Source organism: Falco biarmicus, chromosome 1, assembly GCF_023638135.1.
Source record: "Falco biarmicus isolate bFalBia1 chromosome 1, bFalBia1.pri, whole genome shotgun sequence".
Classification (NCBI taxonomy): Eukaryota; Metazoa; Chordata; class Aves; order Falconiformes; family Falconidae; genus Falco; species Falco biarmicus.
The window spans coordinates 23,577,406-23,602,591 of NC_079288.1; the positions used below are offsets into that span (position 1 = coordinate 23,577,406).

Genomic DNA, 25,186 nt, shown 5'->3' on the forward strand with positions numbered 1-25,186 from the left:
TGCGAAATGTGCGGACGGGGGGATAGTCAGTCAAGGGAGGTGAAAGGACAGCAGCTTCCCCCCGGGAGGAGGCTGCTTCACCCCTCCTAGGGGAAACTGGGCTGGGATGTGGGACATGGTGTCTGCCAGGTGGGGTAGGAGCCATGGGGCAGGGTGGCTGCCCCAAAGTGGCAGCTGGGTGTGAGGGGTCTGGGGCTGGCGGCAGGGCCCCTGGGGCTGCCAGGCTGTGTCAGGGTCTCCATTTGGGTCTGGGTCTCCATTTGGCTCTGGGTCAAGGTCTGGGTCTGGGCTTGGGTTTGGGTCTGGGTCTCCATTTGGATCTGGATCAGGGTCTGGGTCTGGGTCTGGGCTTGGATTTGGGTCTGGGTCTCCATTTGGATCTGGATCAGGGTCTGGGTCTGGGTCTGGGTCTGGGCTTGGATTTGGGTCTGGGTCTCCATCTGGATCTGGATCAGGGTCTGGGTCTGGGTCTCCATTTGGTTCTGGGTCTGGGTCAAGGTCTGGGTCTGGATCTGGGCTTGGATTTGGGTCTGGATCTCCATTTGGGTCTGGGTCAGGGTCTACATTTGGGTCTGGGTTTGAATTCGGGTCTGGCTGTAGGCCTGGATCTGGGTTTGGATTTATACCTAGATCTAGATTTAGATACAGGTCTGGGCCGGGGTCGGGCCGGGCCGGGCCCACCCCCTGCGATGGTGACATAGCCCCTTTAAGACAGACGCCTGGGCGCGGGTCGGACCCACCCCTGTAGGGCGGCACAGCCCCTTTAAGAGAGGAGCGTCGCACGTGACGCCGGCCGGGCGCATGCGCGCAGAGGGAGCCGGGCCCCGCCCCCCGCGCGGGGTCGCGGGTGAGAGGTCGGCAAGATGGCGGCGGCCTGAGCGGGGAGGGCGAACGGCGGCGATGTGGGCGGCGCGGCGGGCAGCGCTGAGGGCAGCGCGGCGGCCGCCCCCGGCCCCCCGCAGGGCCCTGGCCCGGCCGGCTGGCCCACAGAGCACCCGGCAGCTGAGGGAGGCCGAGGAGGCCGCCCCGGTGTTCCAGTACGCGGGGAAGGCGGCCGAGCGGAAGGATCGCGTCTTCGTCTGGGGCTTCTGCTACTCGGGCGCCCTGGGCGTCCCCAGCTTCGTGAAGCCGGACGCGGGCTGGAAGAGGCGGCGGCGGATCCAGCCCACCCCCTACCGGCTGGAGACGGCGGCCAAGGTGGGCCGAGGCGGGCTGAGCCGGGCGGGGGGTGGCGGCGCTGCCGGGCCCCTCGGGCTGGGCCGGAGCCTTCCCTCAGCCCTGGAAGGCCTCAAGCAACCTGGTTTAAAGACTTTGCCGTGAATTTTCTTTTTAATTGATATAGCGATATCAATCAGGATGGGTTTTGGTATAACTACAGTAGCGTGCAATTTGGAAAATAATTGGGTTTTTTGTCAGAGGCTTAATTAAGAAAGCAGGAGTGTGAACAATATTTATCAGAGAAAATGGGCCTCCTTTTTCAGTGGCTTTCACAGCTATTCTTGAAGCGAGAAGCTTGTGTTGCAAATCATGTCCTTTTGCCTGCCTGTTACAGTGCTCGTGCTCTGCTGCCCAGTGCAAAGAAGGCTGGAGTTTTATGCTGGCTTTTTTTTGGCAAAAGAAGTAAAACAGGGGAATGTTATTCTCTTAATATCTCTTTGTGTTTCGGGTGGATTTTTTCATCTACTGCTGCTGAGTGTCATCCAATAAATCTTCCTATTGTGTTTGAATGGGTCCAAAATGCAAAAATAAAGATGCATTCACACAAAAACAAAACTCTGAAGTGGTACTGTTGGACTTGAGTTTACGCCGTTGTGCTTATCACTGACAAGTGTTTCTGATAATTTTTGCAAAGAACCATATATACCATGAATTTGAACTGTAGGTTAATGAACGATGAATGCTGATGAGCAAATGGCATGGGGTGAAACTTGTTTTTCTGAGCCATAGTTTATAACTGAATGGTGTGGTTCTTCTTTGTCTTCAAAGATATCTTCTGCTGCCTGCGGTTACGGATTCACACTGCTGTCCTCTAAGACCGCGGACATCATCAAAGTGTGGGGCATGGGGCTGAACAAGGATTCCCAGCTTGGGTTCCAGAGAAGCAGAAGAGATCAAAGTAAGGATTGAACTGTTTTAAAGACTTACAGGGCAGCACTACAGGATACATATGATATGGGAATCTTGTTAGAAGGCATGTAGAATGCCCAGGAGGCTTTGGTGCAGGGTGTGGGGCTCTGCTTTTTTTTTTTTTCTTTTTTAAGAGATCTTTTTTGGGGACTTTGCTGTGTTTTTGTGTGCTTTGTGACTGATCAAGGTATGCACCAGTTCTATGCCCTGCACTTCCATTCTTGTCTGGATGTAACTAAAATTAAGTATTTATTCTGCAGAAGTGTGTGTGCGTTAAGTTGTTGTTTTGAATCTCTGTACTTTGATAGTAGACAATGTAGTGGACTAGTTAATAAAACAGAATTGGCAAGATGGTTTGCTGCTTCTGTTGCCCTTGCACTCATGAACTAATTTCCTTTCCTGCAGGGATCTTTTTATACAGTTAGTGGATTTTTTTTGTGAAGCTTTAGAGTTTTTTTATTTTAATACCAGAATGTGTTTTGAAGGAAAAACATGTTATTCAGTCATTCTGTCATGTACCGAGCTCTCACATACATTTAAGATGATGATTTCTGTGCAGAACATTGCCACCTTCCACCTAAGAAGATATGAAAAGTACAGACTTGCTTCCCTTATAGAATGGCTGTCTCTAACTGTTAGAAAATGTTCCCCCATAAACAGTGGGGGGAAAACCATGGTAAAAGTAGGTTTTCTCTTTATAGCGTATAAAAGCATAATCTGTTAAGGTGTGGCACATCAGATTGGGCAAAAGATTAAACTTTGTGGAGAAACAAAAGAAAACTGCAGCTACTGTGCAGAATGCTGAAGTTTACAGTGGTGCTGCTGTTGTGCATTGCTACTGGCATACTGGATCGATTTCCAAGAGTGTGTGCATGTAGCAAGTGTGTGTGCCTCAACAGTAGCTGCAAAACGAAGGGTACACAGAAGCCTCCACTCACTTCTGCTTTTAAAGGTTTCAGCTCTTACTCTTAGTTCTGCGTGTGCTCATGTCTCAGGAGTGTCCTGTGATTTTTCTCATTTTTCACCTGACCTGCTGATTATTTTTTCTGGAGAATCCAGAGATAGAAGGGCTTGAACTGCAAAACTATTTAACCTAAGTAAGAGAGTCTTCAGTGTTTGGTAGGATCTGTTGAAAGCATGGTGCAGATCAGTGGGATCGCCACTGCTCTGTATTTAACTTCCCACAAGCAAGCTTGCTGTTGGATGCGCTGCTCGTTACTCAGTTTTACAGACTTACTGTGGTACCTACTAGCTCCAGCACCATGTCCCTGTATATGCTGCTTTTCCAGGGGAATTTGCAACCTGGCTTTTGGATAATTGTATTTCATGCTCTAACTTCAGCTGTTTCTCAGCTAAACTACTAATATTCTACCCTCCTCTTCCTTAGCCATCTCATTGCCTCTTTTCTCCAAAATCTTTCAGATATCAGTGATGATTACTACAGATCCCAGTAGCTTGTGTCCCTCTGCTGGAAGGAACAGAGGGAGGAAAAGGTTTTTGCTTTGTGACTTCCGTGTCTTGTTAGGTAGATACAAACTTTGCTGCCTTTCTGTTCCTGCTGTACTGCGTGGCAGGCTCTGTCCATTTGTAAACAGCCTGTTGTCATGCCCATCCTCACATCAAGTAGTGCCTTACTGTAAAAGGGTATGTGTAGATTTTCTGTTTGTTTTATTTTTTTAATTGAAGGTAGTGAGGACTAGTTAAAACACTGCTACATGTAAGCAGAATGCTGCTTCGTGTCCTGTGGGATTTGGTTTCACTTGTTACAGTGGCTTTCTTTGATATCAAAGCTTTTTATCTCCCCTTAACCTTTTCCCTAGTACTGATTTATGTTTTGCTGTTCTTTTTTTTTCCATTTTTTTCCCCCCAGTGGACTGTAACTGATTACATATTCCTCAAGTTACTAAAACTTCTTTTTCTAGTACAGCATGTCATTTTCTTTCGTAAGCATTAGATCTCTTATCCCCTGTGGAGCCAGGCTAGCTAACATTTCTTGCATTCCTCTTTTCTGAAAGGTCCTTTAATCTACTCTTCTTTAAATATGAAGCCCTATGATTTTTTTTTTTGTTCACCTTCTGTGCTGTCTTTTTCTGATTGCTGCCGTTGTACCTTGTTTGCAATACCCCCGGTTGCACAAGTTTGTCTTGGTGTTAAGCTCTCTGGTAATCCAGCCTTACTTGCCAAAGTAGTTGAACATACGGCTGAAAGCCTCAGTTTCTCAGTTCTGGCCACACGAAGCCTTAATAACATTGAGCCTCTAGGTGTGGTAGATTTTTTGATTAGGCAGTCATTATTGGCTTCATCCATCCCTGCCCTGATGAACCCCAGTCAGTCTTTTACTTTGATTAGTTTCTTGGCTTTCTAAAATATATCTGCTTTTGTAACAAAATAGGAGAGTGTGTGTGTGTTCAGCAGGGTGGGCAAATGTATGATGAATTTGCTTTGTGGAAGCTAGTGACACTTTAAATTTCTGTCTTCTTTAAGCTAAGGGCTATGAGTATGTCTTGGAACCATCTCCAATTCCATTACCACTGGAGAAGCCGCAGCAGACTCGAGTCTTGCAGGTGTCCTGTGGGAGAGCCCATTCCCTGATCCTGACAGATAGTGAAGGAGGTATAGTATGGCTTGTGCTGGTGACAGGAGATGCCTGACTATGCTTTTATTAAAAACTCTGAAAAAAAATTGTCTTCTGCCCTTTAGAACTAGACCCCAGATGGGCTGTCCGCACTGTAAACGCAACGTGGATAGCTGTTAGCCTTTGTGGGATTGCTGCTGGGAGGGAGAGCCCTGAGCTGATAACAGTGTGTTGAGCTCTGCTTGGCTCAAGCTGTAAATGTGTTGGAAGCTTTTTCACTACAAGTGTTGCAAAATATGGTTTGTTTATCTAGCCTCAGGCCTCACTGAAGTGTAGCCTGTTTGTCTTGTTCAGTCAGATATGTTTTTGAACTCTGTTTTGGATGGCTGTGCCAATACTGTGTTACTTTCCCCTTGAAGCCCCAGAGTGCTACATTTATAAAAGCAATTAATTAGTAGGTCTTTATATAGAAGATCCTGTTTGTGAATTGGCTCTCCACGTCTCTGGGAATTCTCTGGTGCAGTGGCTTCAGTGCTGTGCTGAGCGATCCAGTGCTGCTTGTCAGTGGGTGAGCTGGTTGGTTGGTTGATTTAACGCTCCTGTGGGAGCACTGATCTATTTCTGAGTCTCCTTGGCAACAGCAGGATGAACTAGGCAATTACTGAAAAGCAGCCAATGGGCTCCAGGTACCTCTACTGTGCCTGCAACAATATCGCCAGGATGTTGTTGACGAAAATGGATTCAGTCACTTAAAGTCCTTCTCTTGTGCTGGGGACGCATGAAAATATTTTGTGTACCTGAAAAGATGCTTTCAGGGGATTGGACAGTAATAAACCTAGTGCATTTCATCATTGTTTTGCAGTTTTCACAATGGGGAACAATGCTTATGGACAGTGTGGCCGGAAGGTTGTTGAAGATGAAACTTACAGGTGAGAATCCAGAGATCCTGAACTTCCATAATGTTAAAAACATAATTGTGTGAAAACAACCCTACAGAAAAGCCTGAAGGTGGGAAAAATCTGGTAGGATAAGGATGCCATTTAAGATTAAGGTGTCTGAGAGCAGGCTTTTATGCTGCAGACATCATATAAACAGCCTGGCTTTAAACTAGGCTGGACACTAGCACTCTTCTGACCACGTTCACAAAAGACAGAAAGATGTCAGCATGTGACAGTTTTCACAGGGTGTAGTGAGAAAACCCAGCCTTCGTAAATTGCTTGAGGTAATTGGTGTTAGTAGTCATTCTTTCTCCCTTTAGCCTCTCAGAGTGCAAATGCTATTTCTGAAGGTGTTAGAAGTGCCACATAAAGATGAAAGAGGCATCCTTCTGTTGGATCCCTTTGCTGTAACTACCTTTAAATCTCTAGTGCCTTTCCTTTACAGGGCTTTTGTGGGCCACACCAAAGCATATTCTTAAAACGCTCTGTGAGATAGTAGTGATGTAAGTGGATAGGGGGAATATGTTGAAAGTTACTGATTCTCTGGCAGGGCCTAGAAGAGATCTCATTGCTCTCTCTGTGATCCACAAGAATTGGCCTGCAGAGTTTTAAGAAAATAGCTGTAGTTTGGGTAGCTGTTTTTTGGGTTTTTTCTTGTGGAAGTTGGTCATTGGATTGTTCAGGATTCCTGTTTTTGTGAAAGAATGACATGGATGTTAACACAACATTGTTTGTGCTCTGCAATATCTGGTTAATCTACTTAAGTGTAGTGTTTATATAGGTGCTGCAGTACTACTTAGTATCTGTGCTCATTCTAGACTAAGGAACATGTCTGAGGATTGCCTCCACCCCTAATTCCCACGAGAGGCTATATTTAAAAAGTGCCGGTTCTTAACTTCTTAAATAAGAGAATGCAAAATTACTTTCCTCCTTTGTGCAGTAATTTAACAGTGGAACTATGCTCTTTGAATATATAACAGAACATGTGAAAGAATCTCTCTTCTCATAATAGCAATGGGGCTTTCAGTAAAGGTAGGTCTACCTTCACATTTTTCAGTTGTAGTCCTCTGAAATCGTGTGTGTTGCCTTTTCTCTTCTCGGTGGTTGGTTGGTGGTGTCCAGTGAAAGCCATCTAATTCATCAGCTGAAGGAGTTTGACAGCAGAGTTGTCCAGGTAAGAGGATCTGAACTGAATTCTGAAGGTGGATTGAGAACTGGCTGATCAGCCAAGCTCAGAGGCAGTGGGCACAACCTGAGACACCGGAGGTTCCCTCTGAACACCAGGAAACGCTTTTTTTACCATGACTGAGCACGGACACAGGTTGCCCAGAGTGGCTGTGGAGTCTGCCTCCTTGGAGGTACTCAAAAGCCATCTGGACACAGTCCTGAACAACTGCCTGTAGGTGGCCCTGCTTGAGCTGGGGGGTCGGACCAGGTGACTTTCTGAGGTTCCTTCCAAACTCAACCAGTCTCTGATTCTGTAATGAGAGAAAAATAAAAAATACCAGTATGCCAATCATTCAGTTGAAGCTCTTTGAAATGACAAAGCGATCTACTCTATTGGTTGCTTATAAAAAGCACAAGGTGGCATTTTGCTCTCTGCCTCTGCAGAGCAGTTGTAACTGGCAAGGCAGGGTCTGAACTTACTGAAGAATTTGATGGCAGTGCCAATGCAGCGTTTGTTTGCTTGGCTCCTAGGTAACACCTGCACGGCAGGGAGGTTGTTCTGATGCCTCATCTCTTCCTGTCTTGATTCCTTGCTGTTGTTCCGCTCTGTCACTTTTCTGTCAATTGGGAGCTACTCTATTTGAATTTGGTCTTCCCCATTTCAAAAGTGAGCTGTGAGAATATTCACTTGGACCAGCCAACGTTTCCCTAGAGCAGGTTTCTAGGAGAGCAAGGGACTGTGGAGCAGCATAAACGCCACTGAGTGTGCATGTGGCTGCTGTATTTCTAGACACAGGAGCAGTTTACTAGTATCCCTATGCTCCTCTAGCAGGTCTCTGTGGACAGACATTGCTCCTGTTCCTTGCAGTATTGTGGAAAGCGAAGGTCGTTCATTTAGGTCCATGTGATGGGGGTGTGTGGTGGTACATCCTAATGATGTTTTGATTTAGGCTTGTAAACTTCTGCTTGGATTTTTCATAATTTTGGTTTTTTTCAAGGGGGTTGAATAATCAGTACCTGTTTGTACTTTGACAGCAGTTATGTGCTTAATATTCTTGGTAGTCTCTCTAAGCTTGTGGTTTAAATCCTTTTAATCTTTGGGTAAGTTTTAATGTCTGCTTTTGAAGATTTTAGACTTAATTCATGCCAAGCCTTTGACAGACATGATTGCTAGTTCAATATAAATGTCAATTTGAGAACAGATGTGTTCCTAGAACGATTACATGGCAAGGAATCAATAGCAGTTTGTAGCTGGCAGTGAGAGCCATGTGGTAGCACTCTGGGAAGGGAGATCTCTTATCTACTCTTTGCTGTTTTATTGTGTTGTACTGCTGAATCGAGCTTTCTGTTAACTAGGCCTTGTTTTGGATCTCAGACCAAATCAACTGCCCCATCACTTTCCACAAAGAAAACTCTGCTATTTTCTGTGCTGTATCATGCTGTTCTTGGCCTTCTTTGTCTGTAGAGCCGTTTGATCGGGAGAGAAGGGTCAAAATCTGAGCTGACGGGCATCATGGAGGTTCATTGCTCAATTTGTCTGCCAGTAATGCTTGGTTAAATCGATTCTGAACACGTGACCTTTCCTGACCAGCTCTGACTTTTTGCTTGTGTGCAGGTTGTGTGTGGGCAGGACCACAGTCTGTTTAGAACTAAGAAAGGTACAGTCTATGCCTGCGGATGGGGAGCTGACGGACAAACAGGTAGGAGCTCAGCTCAGCTTGCATTTCAGCGAACTGATGAAGATAGCAAGCTGTCCTAATTCAGAGCTTGTGATGTGTATTTGTCATGCATGCGTGGACAGAAAGGGGCTGGTACGTTTCCAGCTGTGTACTTTTGTGTAACTAAACTGAGACAAATCAGTTCAATTTTAGAGGAGCCTTAGGATGCCATGCTGGCGATCCAAGCGTGCAGTCTGAGGAGAATGTGCCTACTTTATAAAGCTTGTGAGAGGATGTGGAAGTGGCATGGGAAGGTTAGCTCCCTGGTTCTGTGCAGGCTTTGCCTTCCCAATTCTCGTTTCAGGGTCTTTTGCTGCTTGCTCCTTTTGAACTGACAGAGACCTTTGGCAGCTACAGCTGTCTCAGCGTGGGATCTTTGGCCGTGCTCTTTTTCTGGTGGCTTCTGCTGTCAAAGAACTTCCTCTCAATCCTTCCTAGTGTTTAGTCCTTCTGCTGCTCATGAAGCTGGGTTGTTCCCATGGTTCTCTTCTGTGGATGTACTGTAGCCTGTCTTGTTCCTGTCATCTGCATTCTGGCCCCTTTTTCTAGGCAGTTGTTTGTCACGTGAAGTGTTTGCTTCCCAGCCTCTTTTGCCACTTGACTTGCTGTTGTCTGAGTGGATTTGAGTGTGCTGTCACTCGTGGCTCTCCTTGCAGAAGACAGGGTGCAGCTGGTTTGTGAAGCTTCACCTTTGTCAGAATATCTGCCTGTCTTGGTTACTACTCTCAAACACCTTGGTCCATGCAGACAAGAGAGATGATACTGTTTTCCAGGTGTGATTGTGTAAAGTTGTTTTGTACTCTTGAGAGGCAGCTTTGGGTAGTAGAACTGGTGTTAATGGCTGCTTGGCCATTGAAGGTGGTAGTAAAGAGATATGGACAGAAAGCTTTCTTTTGGAGGGTGGGTGGTTGGGTTATAACATGACAAAATGGTCCTGGTAGGCATTAAAAGTACGTCTGGAAAAAATTCATCATCTCTCTGCCTTTTTCCTTTCAGGTCTTGGACACTACAACATCACCAGTGTTCCAACTAAGCTACGTGGTGACATTGCTGGAGTAAACATTATCCAGGTCTCTTCCTATGGGGACTGTTGTCTGGCTGTTTCAGATGAAGGAGATGTCTTTGGCTGGGGAAATTCAGAGTACTTGCAGTTGGCATCTGTCACAGAAACCACACAGGTCAGTTGGCCTGGGGGCATGTTTTTACAAGTTTCGGTTCAGCTGCTGCACAGAGTTAAAAATTACACACTTCTTCCTGCTCTGGTTCTTCTGACAGCAGTATAAATCAATATAAACTAACACCGCTAGCAGGCTGGTTTTACCTATGCTTACAAAACCAATCTGTCTAAAATGTTTGTATAGCTTTAGGGCAGTATGTTTCCCAGCTATTGATAGGCAAAGGCTTGTGTCACCTCACCTCAGTTTGTTAGTCTGTTATAAAGGAAGAGTACGCCCCGTGTTCTCCTTTCCCCATCCCGTGGACTTTGCACCCAGTTGAGATCCAGTTTGAGTGCTTGTGCTGACTTCAGGACAAGAATTAGTCTTTTGGCTGGCCAGTCTGGAATTTGAGTGGTCCTGCTTTGAGCGTGGTGCTAGTCCAGATAACCCTTGGAAGTCCCTTCCCACCAGCCTCGATGTTGGTAAATTTTTCACAAACAGCCTTAGTAAGTTTATAGCTGAGTCCTAAACAAATCCCAGTGTCTCACAGAGAAAAGTTTTTTTGGAGCAAACTTATGTGGGACAAAAATATAGTGCTACTTGACACTAAGCATTGTAGTACTGAGGTAATTAGGCAGATGTTCTCCTCTCACAGTTATTGTAGGAAATGGAGTCAGGGAATTAATTAATACTCAAGATATTCTTGGCAGAAGGCTGAGAGCAGACAATTGCATTAGTATGGCTTTAGCAAAATAAGTACCTTTGTTTCCCATGCCTCTCCTGATGATGTATCCTTAACACAGGGCTAATTACTGAGACCTGTAAGGCCTGAAGACGATGACCAAGTTGAGTAGCAGTTTCCTGACCGGGTGCTTTGTGGAAACCGGAGAGTTCTGAAACAGATGAATGGCATGTTTGCCAAAGTGGGAGTTTTACATACAATATATATCTAAAAGCTGAAATTGTGGAATAGCGGAGTTGGTATTATCTGTGAGATCAGAGGTCACTGTTTACGTATGACAAACCGTGTAGTGTTCTGTTTTGTCGAACTGTACTAAATAGAATGATTTTCTTAGAGTGGTGGTTTTTCTTCCCCCCAGTATGTTCAAAAATGCCACTGCAGACCAAATTTTAGTCATCTTGTCCTTGTGAAAACTTGCAAATGTGCTTGTGTATTGACTTTCCCATTGTGTCTGACTTAGAAAGCCAGGGATATAAGCAGATGTTAAGCATTCCCAGCTTTGTTGCCATGCCTGTAAGCTTTCCAGTGGGTAACTTTCTCCACTTTGTCCTCACTCTCAACCCTAAAGGAATTTCATGTAGTTTTTGTCAGCTTGGGACGTGCATTCATTGTGTTATTCGGGCAGTAAAGGTTGTCTGTATCAGGAATTCAATGTATGTAAGCTCTCACCAGAACCAGAGCAGAAGTTAAAAATGTGTCTAGTTTACAGTTTACCTTGTCTCTAACAACTCTTACAACCTGGTACAGGTGAACGTTCCCAGACATTTGCCATTCAAGATTGGGAAGATAAAGGAGGCTGCATGTGGAGGGACTGGCAATATTGTGCTAACAGGTGAGTTGGCTTTTACAGTCATCCTCTTTAGTGCAAGGCCAAGCAGTAGGTGAATTGTAACATCGTGGAGCCAGCATCTTGTTTACTGGAAACAGGAGAGTACTGCCTGTTACGAGGAAAGCCGGGAGGCTGAGAAAGCTGTGACTTAATGTACCAGGGGAGTTATTTTCACTAGCTGCAGAGCATTGCTTCCAGTGTGTCTCCAGTAAGCACTCACGCAAACTGGAACAAGAGCATGGTTGCTGCTTGTGGTTCATCTTGTTTGCTGATCACATGGGCCGTGTGGCCTATAATGAAGATGGATATAGGGAGGAAGTAAGGCAACAGTTGAGAGAAAGAAGAGCCCTTCAGACTCAATATAGATCTGACATGTAAATAAATCCTGATAAACTAGGTTGGAGAGTGGCGTTCTGAGAACACTGAAACTCTGCAGCAGGCTTCTCTAGTGAATGCTGCTTTGGCTTGGCAGTGGCCGGGGGAGTACAGCTTGAAAGTCACTGAGTAAATGAAGGAGGGAGAGGATTGTGCTACTTTGATGAAGGATCATCTGAAGGAGGATGTTCATAGATGTGATGACAAGACATTTGAGCCTCTAGTGTGAAGGGAGCAGAGCTAGCAGACACAGCAACTTACTCTTACGCTGTCCAACTGCAGCCTTTCCCAGGCACCCAGTTTAAGGCAGAGTGCCAGGCAGAGTGACTAGCCTACTGCTGGTTTGGCCACACTTCAAAGGAAAAAGCGGTGATAATAAAACACTCAACCTCTGTCCCATCAGTCAGTAAGCTGAAGTTTTGATCCAGGCTGTGCTGACATTATTTCCTCATGAAAGTTTTGCCTGTGAAGCTTGATCTGCTTGCATAGCTTAGGAAAAATTAAGGTATTTGGATGGGAGTGCATTGTTTGCAAATTTTAAATAATCAAAAGGTGCTGGACTGCTCTGGGAGAAAGGAAAAATACTCCTTTGGGTCAGATTAACTTTTGGTTATGGCATGAATTTCACAAGCACAGACTTTCTTACTGAATGTGTTCTTATTGTAATACAGAAGAAGGAAATGTTTTTGTCTGGGGATACGGAATTCTTGGGAAAGGACCAAACCTAATAGAGACAGCAGTGCCAGAGATGATCCCACCCAGCCTTTTTGGCTGGTCAGACTTCAATCCGGACATCCGTGTTGCTCACGTTCGCTGTGGACTCAGCCAGTTTGCGGCGCTTACAAGTAAGTTTCTAGTCCTACTGTCATGGAGAAGTCACGTTGCCATATTATTGGCAGTTAAAAGAAAAACAAAGCACCCATCTATCTTTAAACTTAAAGCACATTGGAATGCAAACAGGAGGGGCAGGCAGCACAATTACAGGTGTCAGCATGGTTTCTAACATAGATACTGCACTGACTTTAATTAAGAAAGTGTTATTCTTCTAAGCAAGCAAAAAATTTCTCTCAGACAGGAAACCTGGGAAGGTTTTTTTTCTCATTTCCTTGTACAGAGTCAGTCAGTTTCCCTTTAGAAGCAGCAGGAATTTATGTGATAAATGAGCAAACTAAAACTGAGTCTAAATTGGAGCTAGATGTCAGGGTTTCTTGGCTTTTCTGACCAACCGAGTTAGCTATCTGAGGTGGGAAGACCTACACATGTAACGTCCAGGGGTATGACACTCCGGTACACGCACCCTGTACTTGATACCAGCCTTTAAGGGAAGTTTTGAGTATTAGAGTCACTTGAAAATGGGCAGCAGAGGGCAGCAGCACAGAAAACCCTTGTGCTTGGTAGTGAAAGTAATAGTTTACTAATGAAAAGTGCCAGGTGCCAAAGTGCTCGATATCTCTTGGGGAAGCGATATGTGTGACACTGTCAGTTACAGGGTGCTTTACCTTATTCTGGTTAAATTGTACTTGTGTTACAGATCATGTTTTGGTTGTCTGTGCTGTGGGGCTGATCTGAACACTTTGGGGATCTGCATGTTTTGCTGAGGAGATTAAAACTCTCCGACTCTGTTGAACGCAAGTTTTTTTCTTTTCCCCAGAAGGTCACTTCTGTCAGGCAGCTGCCTAACCAGTCCCCAGGTGATGGCTTGGGACAGATCTGACTTGCTTACCCGGTTTGCTGTGCTGATAGCTGGTGTGGGTCAGCTGTAATTGTCTTAACTTCCAGCACAAATTATTCACCACAAATGATTCCCTGGAATCTCTTCTGCTGCACCCTTTCTTTGAAGAAAATTCCAAAGCAGGAGCTGTAAGAGGGGGAAGGAAAGACATGCCCAGAACTTGCTGCTTGTCTTGCTCATTAGGCACTGTTTTCCTCAGTCCTCAAGCACAAGTACATTTATTGTTCTTGGACTTAAACTCAATGGCTTTTGCATTGCGTGTGTAAACCTTTATACTCCCAGAAGCACTGTAGCCACACTTGTCAGCATCACAAATAGAATTCTTCCTTTTTAATGAGTCTGCCCTATTTTATTCTTTTTTTTTTTTTTTCATTTTGTATAGACAGAGGAGAACTGTTTGTATGGGGCAAGAATCTAAGAGGCTGCCTGGGAATTGGAAGAATGGAAGACCAGTATTTCCCCTGGAGGGTAAGGATGGTAGTATTAAGGCCAAGAGTATATTCTTTAGATGGTCTGTTATTCTGAGAGCAAGAAACATCATTTGCTATGTAGTTCTCTTGATCAATTCTGAAAGAAATGGAAGCCTAAGATGACTATAGAACTGCTTTGTTTTCCAGAGGTCCTTGCATAGCCTGCTTTAGAAAGGGAGGTCTTCAGTAAATGTTTTTATCTGCTATTTCAGTATCAATTTCAGATCCCAGAGCAACATCTGGTGCTGTGCCATCACATCTGAACTAATCTTCCTCCTGTCCAGAGTCGTCTACCTGCTGGCCCTTGCTGCCTTTTCCCTCCCCTTCTAACTTGCGTTTCATTTTTGTACATGCTGCAAAGAAAACCGCTGGTATTGGTTGTCTGTGACCCAAAACCCTTACATTACGCATCTAAATTAGGTGAACGTTTTGGTCGTGGTGGTCAGACTATAGTAGCAGCAGGTCCACATAGCAGTGGGCTTCCTTCCCCTGCTCCTCTTCCAAGTCAAGCAGCTATGGTGGTGGGTCACTGGACTGACTGTACTTACAGGAGATCCTTAGCCACTGAACTGTTTTCATAGCTGTTTCGCAACGTTTCCAGTTCCACACCCTTCTCTGATGGCTCTGAGAGCCAGACTCTGGGGGTGTAGAGGAGTCTTTGGCTCTGGAGTTCAGCACTCAGCCTAACAGATGTTCCCAGTCTCCATGAAGGCCAAGTAGGAGAGGAGGGAGGCAATCAGTTGGACCACCCAGGAGTCCCTTTCCCTGTGTCTGAACTTGCAGTGGATGTGTTTCTGTAGCATGCTTTTTCCTTCCTGTAAAAATGAACAAAAAAAAAAAAAAAAAGACCAACCCTGGAGCATTTGCCTAAAACCACGCTGCTGTGGCAGAGTGGGGTTTCTGATTTCACCAAGCATGGCACGTCCAGGTTTCCTGGAGTGTGGATGCTGAGGGTTGTGTTCCCTCAAGCAGCCAACTCCTGTCTGACACTCCTACGGCATGGTACCAAAGCAAGGGCAGTTTGCTTGCCTGTGACCTCCTGCCCTAGAACTAGCCATCTCGCCTCTCCCTTAGCTCTAAGGAAAAACTTGTGTTTGTAGCCTCTGCTTCCCGTGAGTTGGAAGTCAGCTCTAAGTGAAAGAGCTATAACCATACTGGTGAGTGAGCTGGGCCTGCTTAGCATCCAAGTGAAAACTGCCGTAGGCTGAGTTGAGCTTTTGCCTTGTTCTAGTCCTTGCTGATGAGAGAAGAGGCAAATCCTTGTGGTGGCTGGGCAGGTCCTCTTCCCCTGCCTGGATTATGCTCCGTCCGGTCGTGCTTTTCTGCTGCTGAACAGATGGGCTGAGGCTACAGTCTCCTCGCTGTCTGTCCTTCCAAAGGTTTGTGTGCTTCTGTGAAGGGAGAAGGGGAATACTTCACAGCTCAACGCACAAGCACGTCTGGTGCTGGATCTTGCTTCCTCTGGGTTTCAAGATGGCACTTCCACTGGTGCAAGCCCCTGTGAAACCAGCTGGTGTGTTAAGCAGGAGGAGGATGAGAAATAGCAAACACCAGGTGCAAAGCACCAGCTTGAAGTAATCCTCTCTCTTGTGTCTGATCCAGGTGACTGTACCCGGTGAGGTGGTGGATGTTGCGTGTGGAGTTGATCATATGGTAAGCATGGCCAAGTCTTTTATCTAGGAATACTGCTGGGCCTCAGCGCTGTGCTAAGAAGATGGGGCAACTTGGTGACCAGCTTCTTGGATAGCAAGACTTGTTCTGTGAAGCTGAGCAAGACGTGACTGTGAGCGGAGACAGCCATGGTAGTGCCTGGGTATGTTGTCTCTGCATTGTTGAAACGCTCCAGCCTGGCCATAGGAAGTATGTACGTTCCCTGAGGAGAGTGAAACACAAGGAGTGTTCTGCCTGGTTCATGATGAGCTCCCAAAGAGTCTGGGGCGCAGCTCATGGCTGGTGAGTCCCTCCCTGCCTGAGGATGAAGAGCATCTCCCTCAAGGACGACTGGCATGAGGTGAAAGCTGTAGCACAGGACATTCATTTATGGACATGTTCCCTGTCACCAGCTCTGGGGTGTCAGCGTTGGGCTGAGCCGAACTGCTTCTTAAGGGAAGGGGGTGGGGGGGGTTTATAACTATTTTTTTTATGTGAAAGAAGAGTCCTGCTGGCTGTCGGGAGCCCAGCACAGCCGCCCTCTGAGCCCACCACCAGCAGCGGTGGGGGCAGTGCTCGGCTCTGATCCCAGGCTGCTGCAGGCTTTCCGGGGAGGCTCTGAAGACCAAACACCCAAGGAACATGTTCATTAAACTGGAAGAGTGAGAACTTGTTTGCACCATAAGACAGCACGGAAAGATAAATCGGAGGCTGGCTGCGCTGCTGTTGCTGGGGAGGGATGGATTGATAGTGACAGTGGCCAGTCTGTCCTGATCGCGGCGGGAGGCTGGAAACAGCTTAGCTCTGTGCAGGGCCAGTGCTCACTGCTCAAGTACCTTTGTCTTCACGTGTTGACCACAAACCCTGCAGCCTTTGGGGTTTTTCTAGGGGGGGAGTCCTTGCACCCTTTCTGCCTTCAGGGGTATGGTGGCTCTTGGTTGCAAAGAGCCCTTTTAAATTAGCCAGGCTTTTTGGTCATGCCTAGCAGGGAAATAGCCTTAATGGGCTAGAAGCAGAGCCTTGTTTCTTGGTACCTTCTTAGCAAAGAAGTTGTGGTGAGTGCACTTGGGATGCAGCTATCTGTACCTGTAGCAGGTACTTACCAAATCTCACACTGAAGTGTGGGGAAGTGTCTGCTGTGAAATACTCCAGACATCAGGCACAGTTACATCATTTCTCCCTGTGTGGGATACTTCTACTGTGTAAATTATTTTGGCAAAATCCAAGCTAATATGTTTTAAATAAAGTGATCATAAAGCCTTTATCAGTAGTGATGGGAATATTGTTGAGCTTGACTTCACAGATGAGCTGCTCTGTCTTGCACGCTGCATTTGAACTTAAGCATTTCGGCTCACAATGATGTGACAGGAAACCTCTTTTGTCAGCTGCGACACCTCCCCGCCTGTAGGACCGATACCATTGCAGGGCAGGCACGGTATCCACAGACCCAGGGGACACGGCATACTCACATTTTGGCTCCATTAGTGGAAAATCTGTATCGGATCTGTTGTGTAATTACCAAAACTCAGGGGGTAAACTCTGCCTTGATGAAATAAGGCTTGAAGGGCTTTGTGTAAAGTACAGGAAAGGTGAAACAAAGTACACAGAAATAGACACGTATATGAGTTGTTATTAACGTTACCGTGGAACTGGTATTGCTGTGGTGGGTTGAGGGAGAGCAAGCAGAAAGCTGCCATTAAATTGTGGCAGACCCTCACTGCTGTGAATTCCCATTAGGTTAGCTTGGATTTATACCTTCTTCTACATGCGCCTTGGACAACCTGAGCTGCCCAAACATGTCTTGTTGGTCTCGTGGGGAGTAGCAGTGCCCTTTTAACATGAGGAAGCTTATTAAAGCATTGAAAACAAATATTAAGGAGCTATAGTAAGCACGATGTTGCAGCTGATTCCCTTTGTGGCTGTTGCTGTTGGAGGAGGGCTGTGCGGGACGGCTGGGCAGTGTGGGGAGTGCTGCGGGCATTGAGCTGCTCTCGGTCACTGCCGTTCCCTGGTGCAGCTTGGGGCCGGGCTGTTCAGAGAGCGGGCGTGAGAATTGATGCCGTGGTGTACCTGGTTGTGTTGCAGTCTTGCTGTGCAATAAATTGCAAGTTCTGTGTGTTAATTAGATGCCAGCAAGGTCTTTAGCCCTAAATAGAGGTGTTGTATGGCTTAATGCAGTGGGAGTGTTGGCACTTTTATTACAGTGGCTGTGGACATTCTGGAACATGCTGCTTGATGGGAACAAGGTTAAGTGGTGGAAAGCCTGTGGTCTTGCAAATGCCAGCGCTGACCCTTGGTTTGGTCAAAGTAGTGGGGGGGTTGACCATGGCCAGGTGCTCACTGAGGGGCTCTGGCACTCCACCATCAACAGGATGGGGAGGAAATAGAATGGCAAGCTTGTGGGTCGAGGTAAGGACAGGGGTGTCACTTACCTGTTACTATCATGGGCAAAACGAACTCGACTTGGGGAAATTAATTTATTGCCAATGAAACAGCAGGATAATGAGGCATAAAAACAAATCTAAAACCACCTTTTTCCCCCCATGCCTCCCTTCCTGAGCTCAACCTTACTCCTGACTTTTCTGCCTCCTCGTTCTCCCTGCCCACTGCCCTTGGTGTCTCTATAGTGGTTTCTCACGTATTCTCTCTCCTTCCAGCTGCGCTTCTGCAGGTTTTTTTCTCCTTCTTAAATACATTATCCAGGAGGCTGCTGCTGTTGCCGATGGGCTCTGCCTTGGCCAGCGGTGTGAGGGCAGCTCCTGGTGTCTTCTCACAGAAGCCACCCCTGCAGCCCCCTGCTGCCAGACCCTCACCACCCAACACCGGCAGGCACTGCTGGAGTGATTTGATCCACACGATTGGACTAGCGGGTGTCCAGAGCCATTAGCGAGGCCATGGCTGCAGTTGTTTCGTTATTCATAGTGTCTGGCATTACTTGCAGAGTTACCTGTGGCACCGTCTCCCAGCCTGTCTGTATTTGCTCAACAGTTTTGTACGGAGGGGTCAGTGTGTGAAGTGGAGGGCGAGAGCTGCGGGGGCGGTACAGATGCAGTAGCGCGCTGCACTGTGTGTCCTGGGCCAGGCAGACCTACCTGAGCAGGCATGTTCTGCCCATGGGGTGGCTGCATGGGTGGGATGGGTCAGTAAAAGCCTGAGCAGGCAGCAGAGGCCAGAGCTGGATGTCAAATACGTTATTTCTCACTTTTTTTTTTAACCAGCCTAACCATAGCTCTGATGAGGGGAAACTGGGACCAGGTGGTTTTGTTCCCTCCATCACTGCCGGGGCAGAGCGGAGGCCAGGCTGTGCAGCAGCCCCTTGCTAATGACAGAATGCTTCTGTAACCCACGCTCCTGACCACTGCTACCTCCTTTAACATCAAAAGCCAGCTCTGTTCCTCATCTCTCGGCTGTTGGTGCTCTCCTCAGGTAAGAAACCAGCTATGCGCTGGCTTCCTACGTGCCCCAAACCCACCCCATCCTCCTGGACCACATGCAGGGGCTGCCTGTGCGCTCTGTGCAGCGACCCGATCTGCCGGGGGGTTGCTGCTCTCCTCCCTCGCCACCAGCAAGAGCTGCGTCGCAGGGATGTGCCGAGCTGGCTCGTGGTCACCCGGGCTGGGGCTGCAGTTCCCAGGCTGCGTGCCACGCTCTGCTCCTCTAAAGACAGATCTGGGGTGTGTGGGGACATCAGTGCAGGAGTGAAGCAGGGCCCCCATTCCTCTGGCTGCCGCAGAAAGAAGTCGGAGTGGCAGAAGGTTCCTTGGAGTGGTAACAGAGAGAAGAACGTTGTCTGCAATGCCATGTTTTCTAGTTGCCGGCACCATGCTGCGGATGTTGGAATGCAGGTGGAAAAAGTTTGGTGCTTGTAGGTGCAGAGCTGCGCCCCGCAGCAAGCGGCAGGGGTAGAGGGAGCGCTGGCTTCAGCGCTGGTGGGCTCAGCTGCTGTCCTGCCCCAGAGCCCAGCGGTCGGAACACACACAGAAATCCTCTGCTCCCTGCAAGCCTTCAGCATGGAACACTAAGGAAGCCTGAAGCCCTCGTGGCCCTTGCAAACGGCAGGCGCAGGGAGGAAGGAGTTTGGCCACCACTTGCAACCCCCGAAGCCTCGTGGTGCTGCCAGCGTGGTGTTGGTGGGACTGTGCGATGCTCCGCAGCTCGGCCTCGCTGCCAGCCGCTGGTAAGAGGCTGAGGAGGGGATGCAGAAGATGCACGAGCCTGCAAATGGGTGCGTTGGCCAAAGAACCACCTCTGCTGGGGCCAGTGTTTCCAGGAGCTGCCGCGCTGGCATCAGTGCCCGCGTGTCAGTGCAGGTGAGCCACGTTCCTGACTCCTGGGCTTTGGGGGGTGGGGTTTTTTACATTGTAGTCTTAAATTTATTAACATAATTTTTAATATAGGCAACCTGTTCACTATTTTATGGTTCCCACTCTCATTAAAACAGATTTGTATTGTTTAAGGGGTTTGGGGGGGGTTTGTTTATTTTTTACTGAGTAAAGAATTGGCTTTGGGCTCCCCCCTCCGCAGCAGAGCAGCCCCCGCTGTGCCACCCCAGGCTGGCCAGGCCGTGCTCTTGGTGTCCAAGCTGAGCCGGTGGCTGGGACCCACCAGGAGCTGGTACTCACGTGGCACCGCCGCCTGCACAGCTGGTCCCTGCGGGAAGCCTGAGACCAGCAGCTTGTGCTGTGAAGGGGGAAACTGAGGCTGGGGACTCAGTTGCACTTCCCTGGGCTCCGGCTGCCAGGACAGACGGTGCAAAGAAGCGTCCACAAAATGAGATCTTACAAACGGGGTTCCCTTCTGGGGGGTGGGCAGCAGGAATGCGCCCCACCAAAGGGAGCCCTTCAGTAGCGTGTTGCTTCTCGCTACCAGTACCTGAAAGAGAAAGGAGACTCTTGTACCAATTTTTTGCATCTTTCTCTCAAGCCTGGCTGAAAAATGTCCTGTTGGGCCTCGCTCCTCCCAGTTCAGCTGTGGGTCCAGTTTCCAAGCAGGCTCTGGCAGATGGCTGCTGCCAGCCTGCCCAGCCCCTCCGGCTGTTGGGCTGGTGGAGCCGCTGGCGCTGGTGCCCACCAGTACCACGCTGCTCCGGGAACAGCTCTTCCCAGAGAAACCAGCTTGTGAGGAGCACGAACCTGGCTGGGCAGGAGCCCCAGCAGCCGTAGGATGGAGCTGAAGCTCCCAGGGGAGCTGCTGTGGTGCTGGGCTTCTAAAGACTTGCTTGTCACTTGGAAAAGGACTTGGCCTTTGGCTCTTGCTAAAGGAGGGGACCGGTGTGGCTGACTTTGGTCAGTCTTTGGGTGCTTCTCGCAGTCGTGGTGATGGAGAGGCGCTTGCAGGCTGCGCAGGAGGCAGCCAGCGGGAGAGAGGTGGGAGCAGCTCTGAGATGCAGCACCTTGGAGTCCTCAGCTGCCAGTAGAGAAGCAGGCGGCGTCCCGCAGGTGGGAGCACTCTCTGGAGATGGAGGAGGCCTCCTGCCCCACCTAATGCCGCACAGCTACAAAATAGGTTCACAGTCCTCAAAGGTAAAGAGGAGCCAGATGTGCCTTCAGCCAAAGGCTCTGGTCCACATGGCCACACAGCCCACCAGGAGAAAACCACACTGGGAAAAGGTGAGAGTTTATTTTTAATAGCCCTTTCCCATCCCAGATCCCTTGTCAGCGCTCCTTGGGGGCTCTCTGCTCTGGTTTGTGTGCTGAGAGCAGCTCAGCATATTTTATCCCTGTGTGATGGAGTCACCCCACCCCACCGACACCCCCCCCCCCCCCCCCCCCCAAGCAGCCCCTTCCCTCCCCGTGGGGCAGCACCTGCTGCTCCCTGTGGTCCCAGGGCCGGATGGGCTCCAACAGCAAGTTGCGAACTGGGAAACAAAGAGACCGGGGATGAGCTGGGTCCAAATGGATTTGGAGCTTTGAGGGGGGTCATGGTGGGGTGGGCTTTTGGGTCTAAGAAAATCTGAGATGGTGGCTGAAAATGTCTGTGCCAGCATTCCGGCAGCAGCGCCCTTCCTCATACCGCTGTATTTAGGAAATAACTCAGACAAATGTTTTATTTAAGAAAAAAAGGCGTAGAAAATAGAAAAATAAAGGCACTCTCCCCTGACCCCAGCCCCCTTGCCTAGCAAAGGCAGCCGCAGCTTTTAACATAAACCTGAGCGGTTTATGCTGCTGCCCCATGGCCGACGGTGGTGCAGTGGCCGCGGGGCATTACAGGTACGTGCTAGAAGGCAACTTTGCTTCATTTGTCCTTCAGTGTACGACAAATTAGCCAGCCCAAAATATACCTGCATCCCTAAATATACTGGCAGTGTACGTGGGGGGGTATGGGCCAGGGGTGCACAGGGGGAGCAGCTCAAATTAGAACTAAAATAACCTACTTGATTTGGCATTGATTAGCAAGAGTAATTTGCTCTCCAAACACTGCCGTGCTGTCGAGTTTGGCTTAAAAATAGCCTGAAAGCACGTCAGGACAAGATGCTCGCTGCCGCAGGGCTGCGACCCCCGTTAGCTGCGGGCGGGAGGGGTGACCATGGCCCAGTGCCCGGGGGCTCTCAGTGGTGCCATGCAGGAGCAGGGTCCCCCGGGCTGTGCCACAAGCCCCCCGCACACAGGGCTGGGCGTCCCCATCAGCAAACGCCTCACACCTATCACACAAAGATTAATTTAGGCACCTGCTGCATTACAGCAAATGCTTTTCTCTACAGGATCCTTCAAAAACAAACTCCTCTGAGAACTAATAATTAGCCTGAAATATTCATAATAATTCTGAAATAATATTACTTTGTCATGACTCATCAGAATCTGGTTTTGTTATGGTTTTTGCAAGGGGATGCCCAGTGGCCCAGCACCTCCTGCAGAAGGGCAATGAGCCTAGGCAGGTAAAGAAAAATACTAATGTGAAAATCCTCTCGGCGTGTGCAGTGTCTTAGGGGGCCAGGCCCCAGTTTAACAGCCAAAATCTTGTGTATTCACCCTAAAATGCCGGTTGCTTTTGCGGGTAGCTGCAGGCAGTGCTGCGATGGTATGGCAGTGCTGTGTTGACTTGTATTTTTTTTTTTTTTTTTTAATGGATTAAACCCTCGAGGCAATGCTCTGTATTACGGCTGAATTCCAGGTTAGCAAGACCACACTGAATTCTTCCATGAGTGATTTTACACTTGACCAGAAGAGTCAAAACCAGGTTATGCTAAACTGAAAGATCCTCTCCTTGACCACAGTTTACGTAGATGAGTTGCTTCCCTTTAAACACCCAGTATAAATTATAACCGTGATGGGGTGATGATACATCTAATTTCACTGGTTTTTCTGGCATATTTAGCCAGGTTCTTCAGCTCCTCCTTGCCAAGGCACGTGTGGCAATGGCACTGCGCAGCCACGTCACTCACCGGGACTGGGACAGCACCCAACAGCAATGCCCTGGGTACAGTCATGATGACACTTCTCTCCTGCCCCTGCTCGGGTGATGCCCCGGTGGGGTCTCTGCTGGGGCTTGCCAGGCATCTCACACCCTTCTGAGCAGGTAAAAACTGTCTTGCAGCTACACTAGCAGTATCCCACCGACGGCTTATCCTAAGGGAATAGAATGGGGCAGGCTTGGTGTCCTCCACAAAGTGTTGCCGGATGGAGATGATGGTGGCGGGTACCATCCCTAGGGAGTAAAATACACCTGGTGACAGGTCTGGGACACTGGAAAGCCTCAGGGGGGGATGCTGACCATCCTAAGGGGGGGGTGTAGGTAGACAAAGGGCACTGGTGAGAGTAAGGCCCAGTCTGGCCAAAGGTCAAAAAAATGAGAGAGCTACATCTTATAGACAATGCCAAGCTCTGCTTTATTTTCATCAGTTTGATCAGTACAAAAGCAGACAGCATATGTTTCATTTTTTATTCTTTTTCATTTTAATTAACACTTTACAAAGTACAAAATATACTGTCATTTATTTTGGAACATTAGGATTTTTTTCTTTTTTTTCTGTGGGTTTTTTTTTTGTTGTTGGTTGGTTGGTTGGTTTGTTTCATACAGTACATGAATCTCAGCTTTTCAGCATAAGACCAGCAAAGAAAAGAAGCGTGTGCACTCGCTGGGGAAGCAAAGCATCCACTTCCGAGCTCCACATGAGCCTCAGCTCCTGCCACTGCTCCCTCTGCCCCGTGGTGTAACACTGCCTCACGCAGCGGCTGGCACCAAGGCCACCGATGCCATCAGTCTCCCCTACGTCTCAAGCCCCCCAGCCGCTGCCCCCCCTGCCCAGCGCCAGCCCCACCGCACGCCACCGGCACCAGCAGCCTGGAGCGGGGGCTGCAGCAGGGGCTCCTGCACAGGGCCGACCCACCCTGCCAGTTTGCATTAGTTTGGTAATTAAAGGGAAAAAATACTTATCTTTTGCTCCCCCCCCCCAGAGGAAAAGCTCCTGTGGGGTTTCTGAGCGAGGCGAGCAGGGAGGAGAGGCTGCAGGAGGCTGGGGTGCCTGGGGCTGCCCACTGCCCCAGCCCAATGTCAGCCAGTTTGGCGGGTGTCTGAGGCCTGAAGTGGGATTTCACTTAAAAAAAATTCTGTATCATTTTCTCTAAGAAGGTTCTAAAAAGATTTATGTTTCCTCCTCGGGCTGCCCAGCACGGCTGTTCCAAGCTGCCGGGGCGCAGAGGGGCAGAGCGGGGCAGCTGCTGCGCTGGGAACCTCTCTGCTCTCTCAGCAGTTCCAGAGATTCGGGTTAATGCTACGGCCACCCCGAGCTTCTGGGGAAAATCTGGGCTCCTTCTGAAGTCCAAAAAAAGGGGAGAAAGAGAGAAATGCTTAGTCTTGTTCAAGCCTGTTGAAACACTAATAAAGTGGTGATGCACTATGGCTGTGGATGGGCTGACCCCCACCCGTCCAGCTCTGAACATGCCAACACTGTGGAATTACGGCATAAACCTGCACCAGGACCCTGCAGGCTGCCAGCTCACTAAAAACCTGCCCCTAAGCACTGAGGATGGTGAGGGACCTCCATGCACCACTGCCTCCAAGCGAACCCTCCTGGGTGCATGATGGTGCTGCGGGGCTGCACAGCCAGAGCATCATCCCTGGGCACTGTGGCACCGAGGAGACCCCAAATCCCAGCACCACCAGGACCTGCTGGCCCGGCCTGGTGGCGGGAGCAGGTGAGCCTGTTCACCAAACTGAGGTCATCGCTGCCCCCCTAATTTTAGTGAAAACAAGGGGAGAGCAGGCTGCCTGGGGAGTTAATGGAGGGGGAGGGAGACAGGCTCTTCCAAAGGCTGAATCTGAGCATCGAAAGCCAGATCCTGCCACTGAGAGTCACAGCCCAGCAGCCTCCTTCTGTCCTGCCTCTCCCAAGAGCCGGCCATGCGCTTGGGTCGGCAGGACGAGCATCCCCTCCACGCAGGGGTGGCATGGAGGTGGCGGCACTGGCAGAAAACGCAGCTGCCACAGTGCCAAAACCACCGGCCCACTCCTCACCTTCGTGTCTCAGCCCACGCATGGGGGAGGGATGACAGGAGTGACCCAGCCACAGGGGACAGGGATGGGACCACGCTGGCTGTGACACAGCCCTGGGCTGGAGAGGCAGGTGAGTGCCACCACCCTCGGCATCGCCAGGCGCTGGATCCAGGCACTAACAGCACCCAAACGCAGGTCTCAGCCCGCTATCGCCAGCCACTGGGGTGCATTATGTGGTTATTTTCAGCAGCGAGGTTTTTGGACGAGAGGCGTG

At 48.8% G+C, this 25,186-nt stretch overlaps 1 protein-coding gene across 1 annotated transcript; it reads left to right on the forward strand.

Moving 5' to 3' along the window:
- The first annotated feature begins 755 nt into the window (after window positions 1-755).
- RCC1L (RCC1 like) lies at window positions 756-16,744 on the forward strand. The gene is made up of 11 exons (XM_056325486.1): window positions 756-1,197; window positions 1,987-2,116; window positions 4,612-4,740; window positions 5,565-5,631; window positions 6,763-6,814; window positions 8,423-8,507; window positions 9,522-9,703; window positions 11,172-11,256; window positions 12,300-12,473; window positions 13,743-13,828; window positions 15,433-16,744. The coding sequence occupies exons 1-11, from the start codon at window positions 802-804 to the stop codon at window positions 15,508-15,510; spliced, it is 1,464 nt and encodes a 487-aa protein (XP_056181461.1). The 5' UTR covers window positions 756-801; the 3' UTR covers window positions 15,511-16,744.
- The last annotated feature ends 8,442 nt before the right edge of the window (window positions 16,745-25,186 follow it).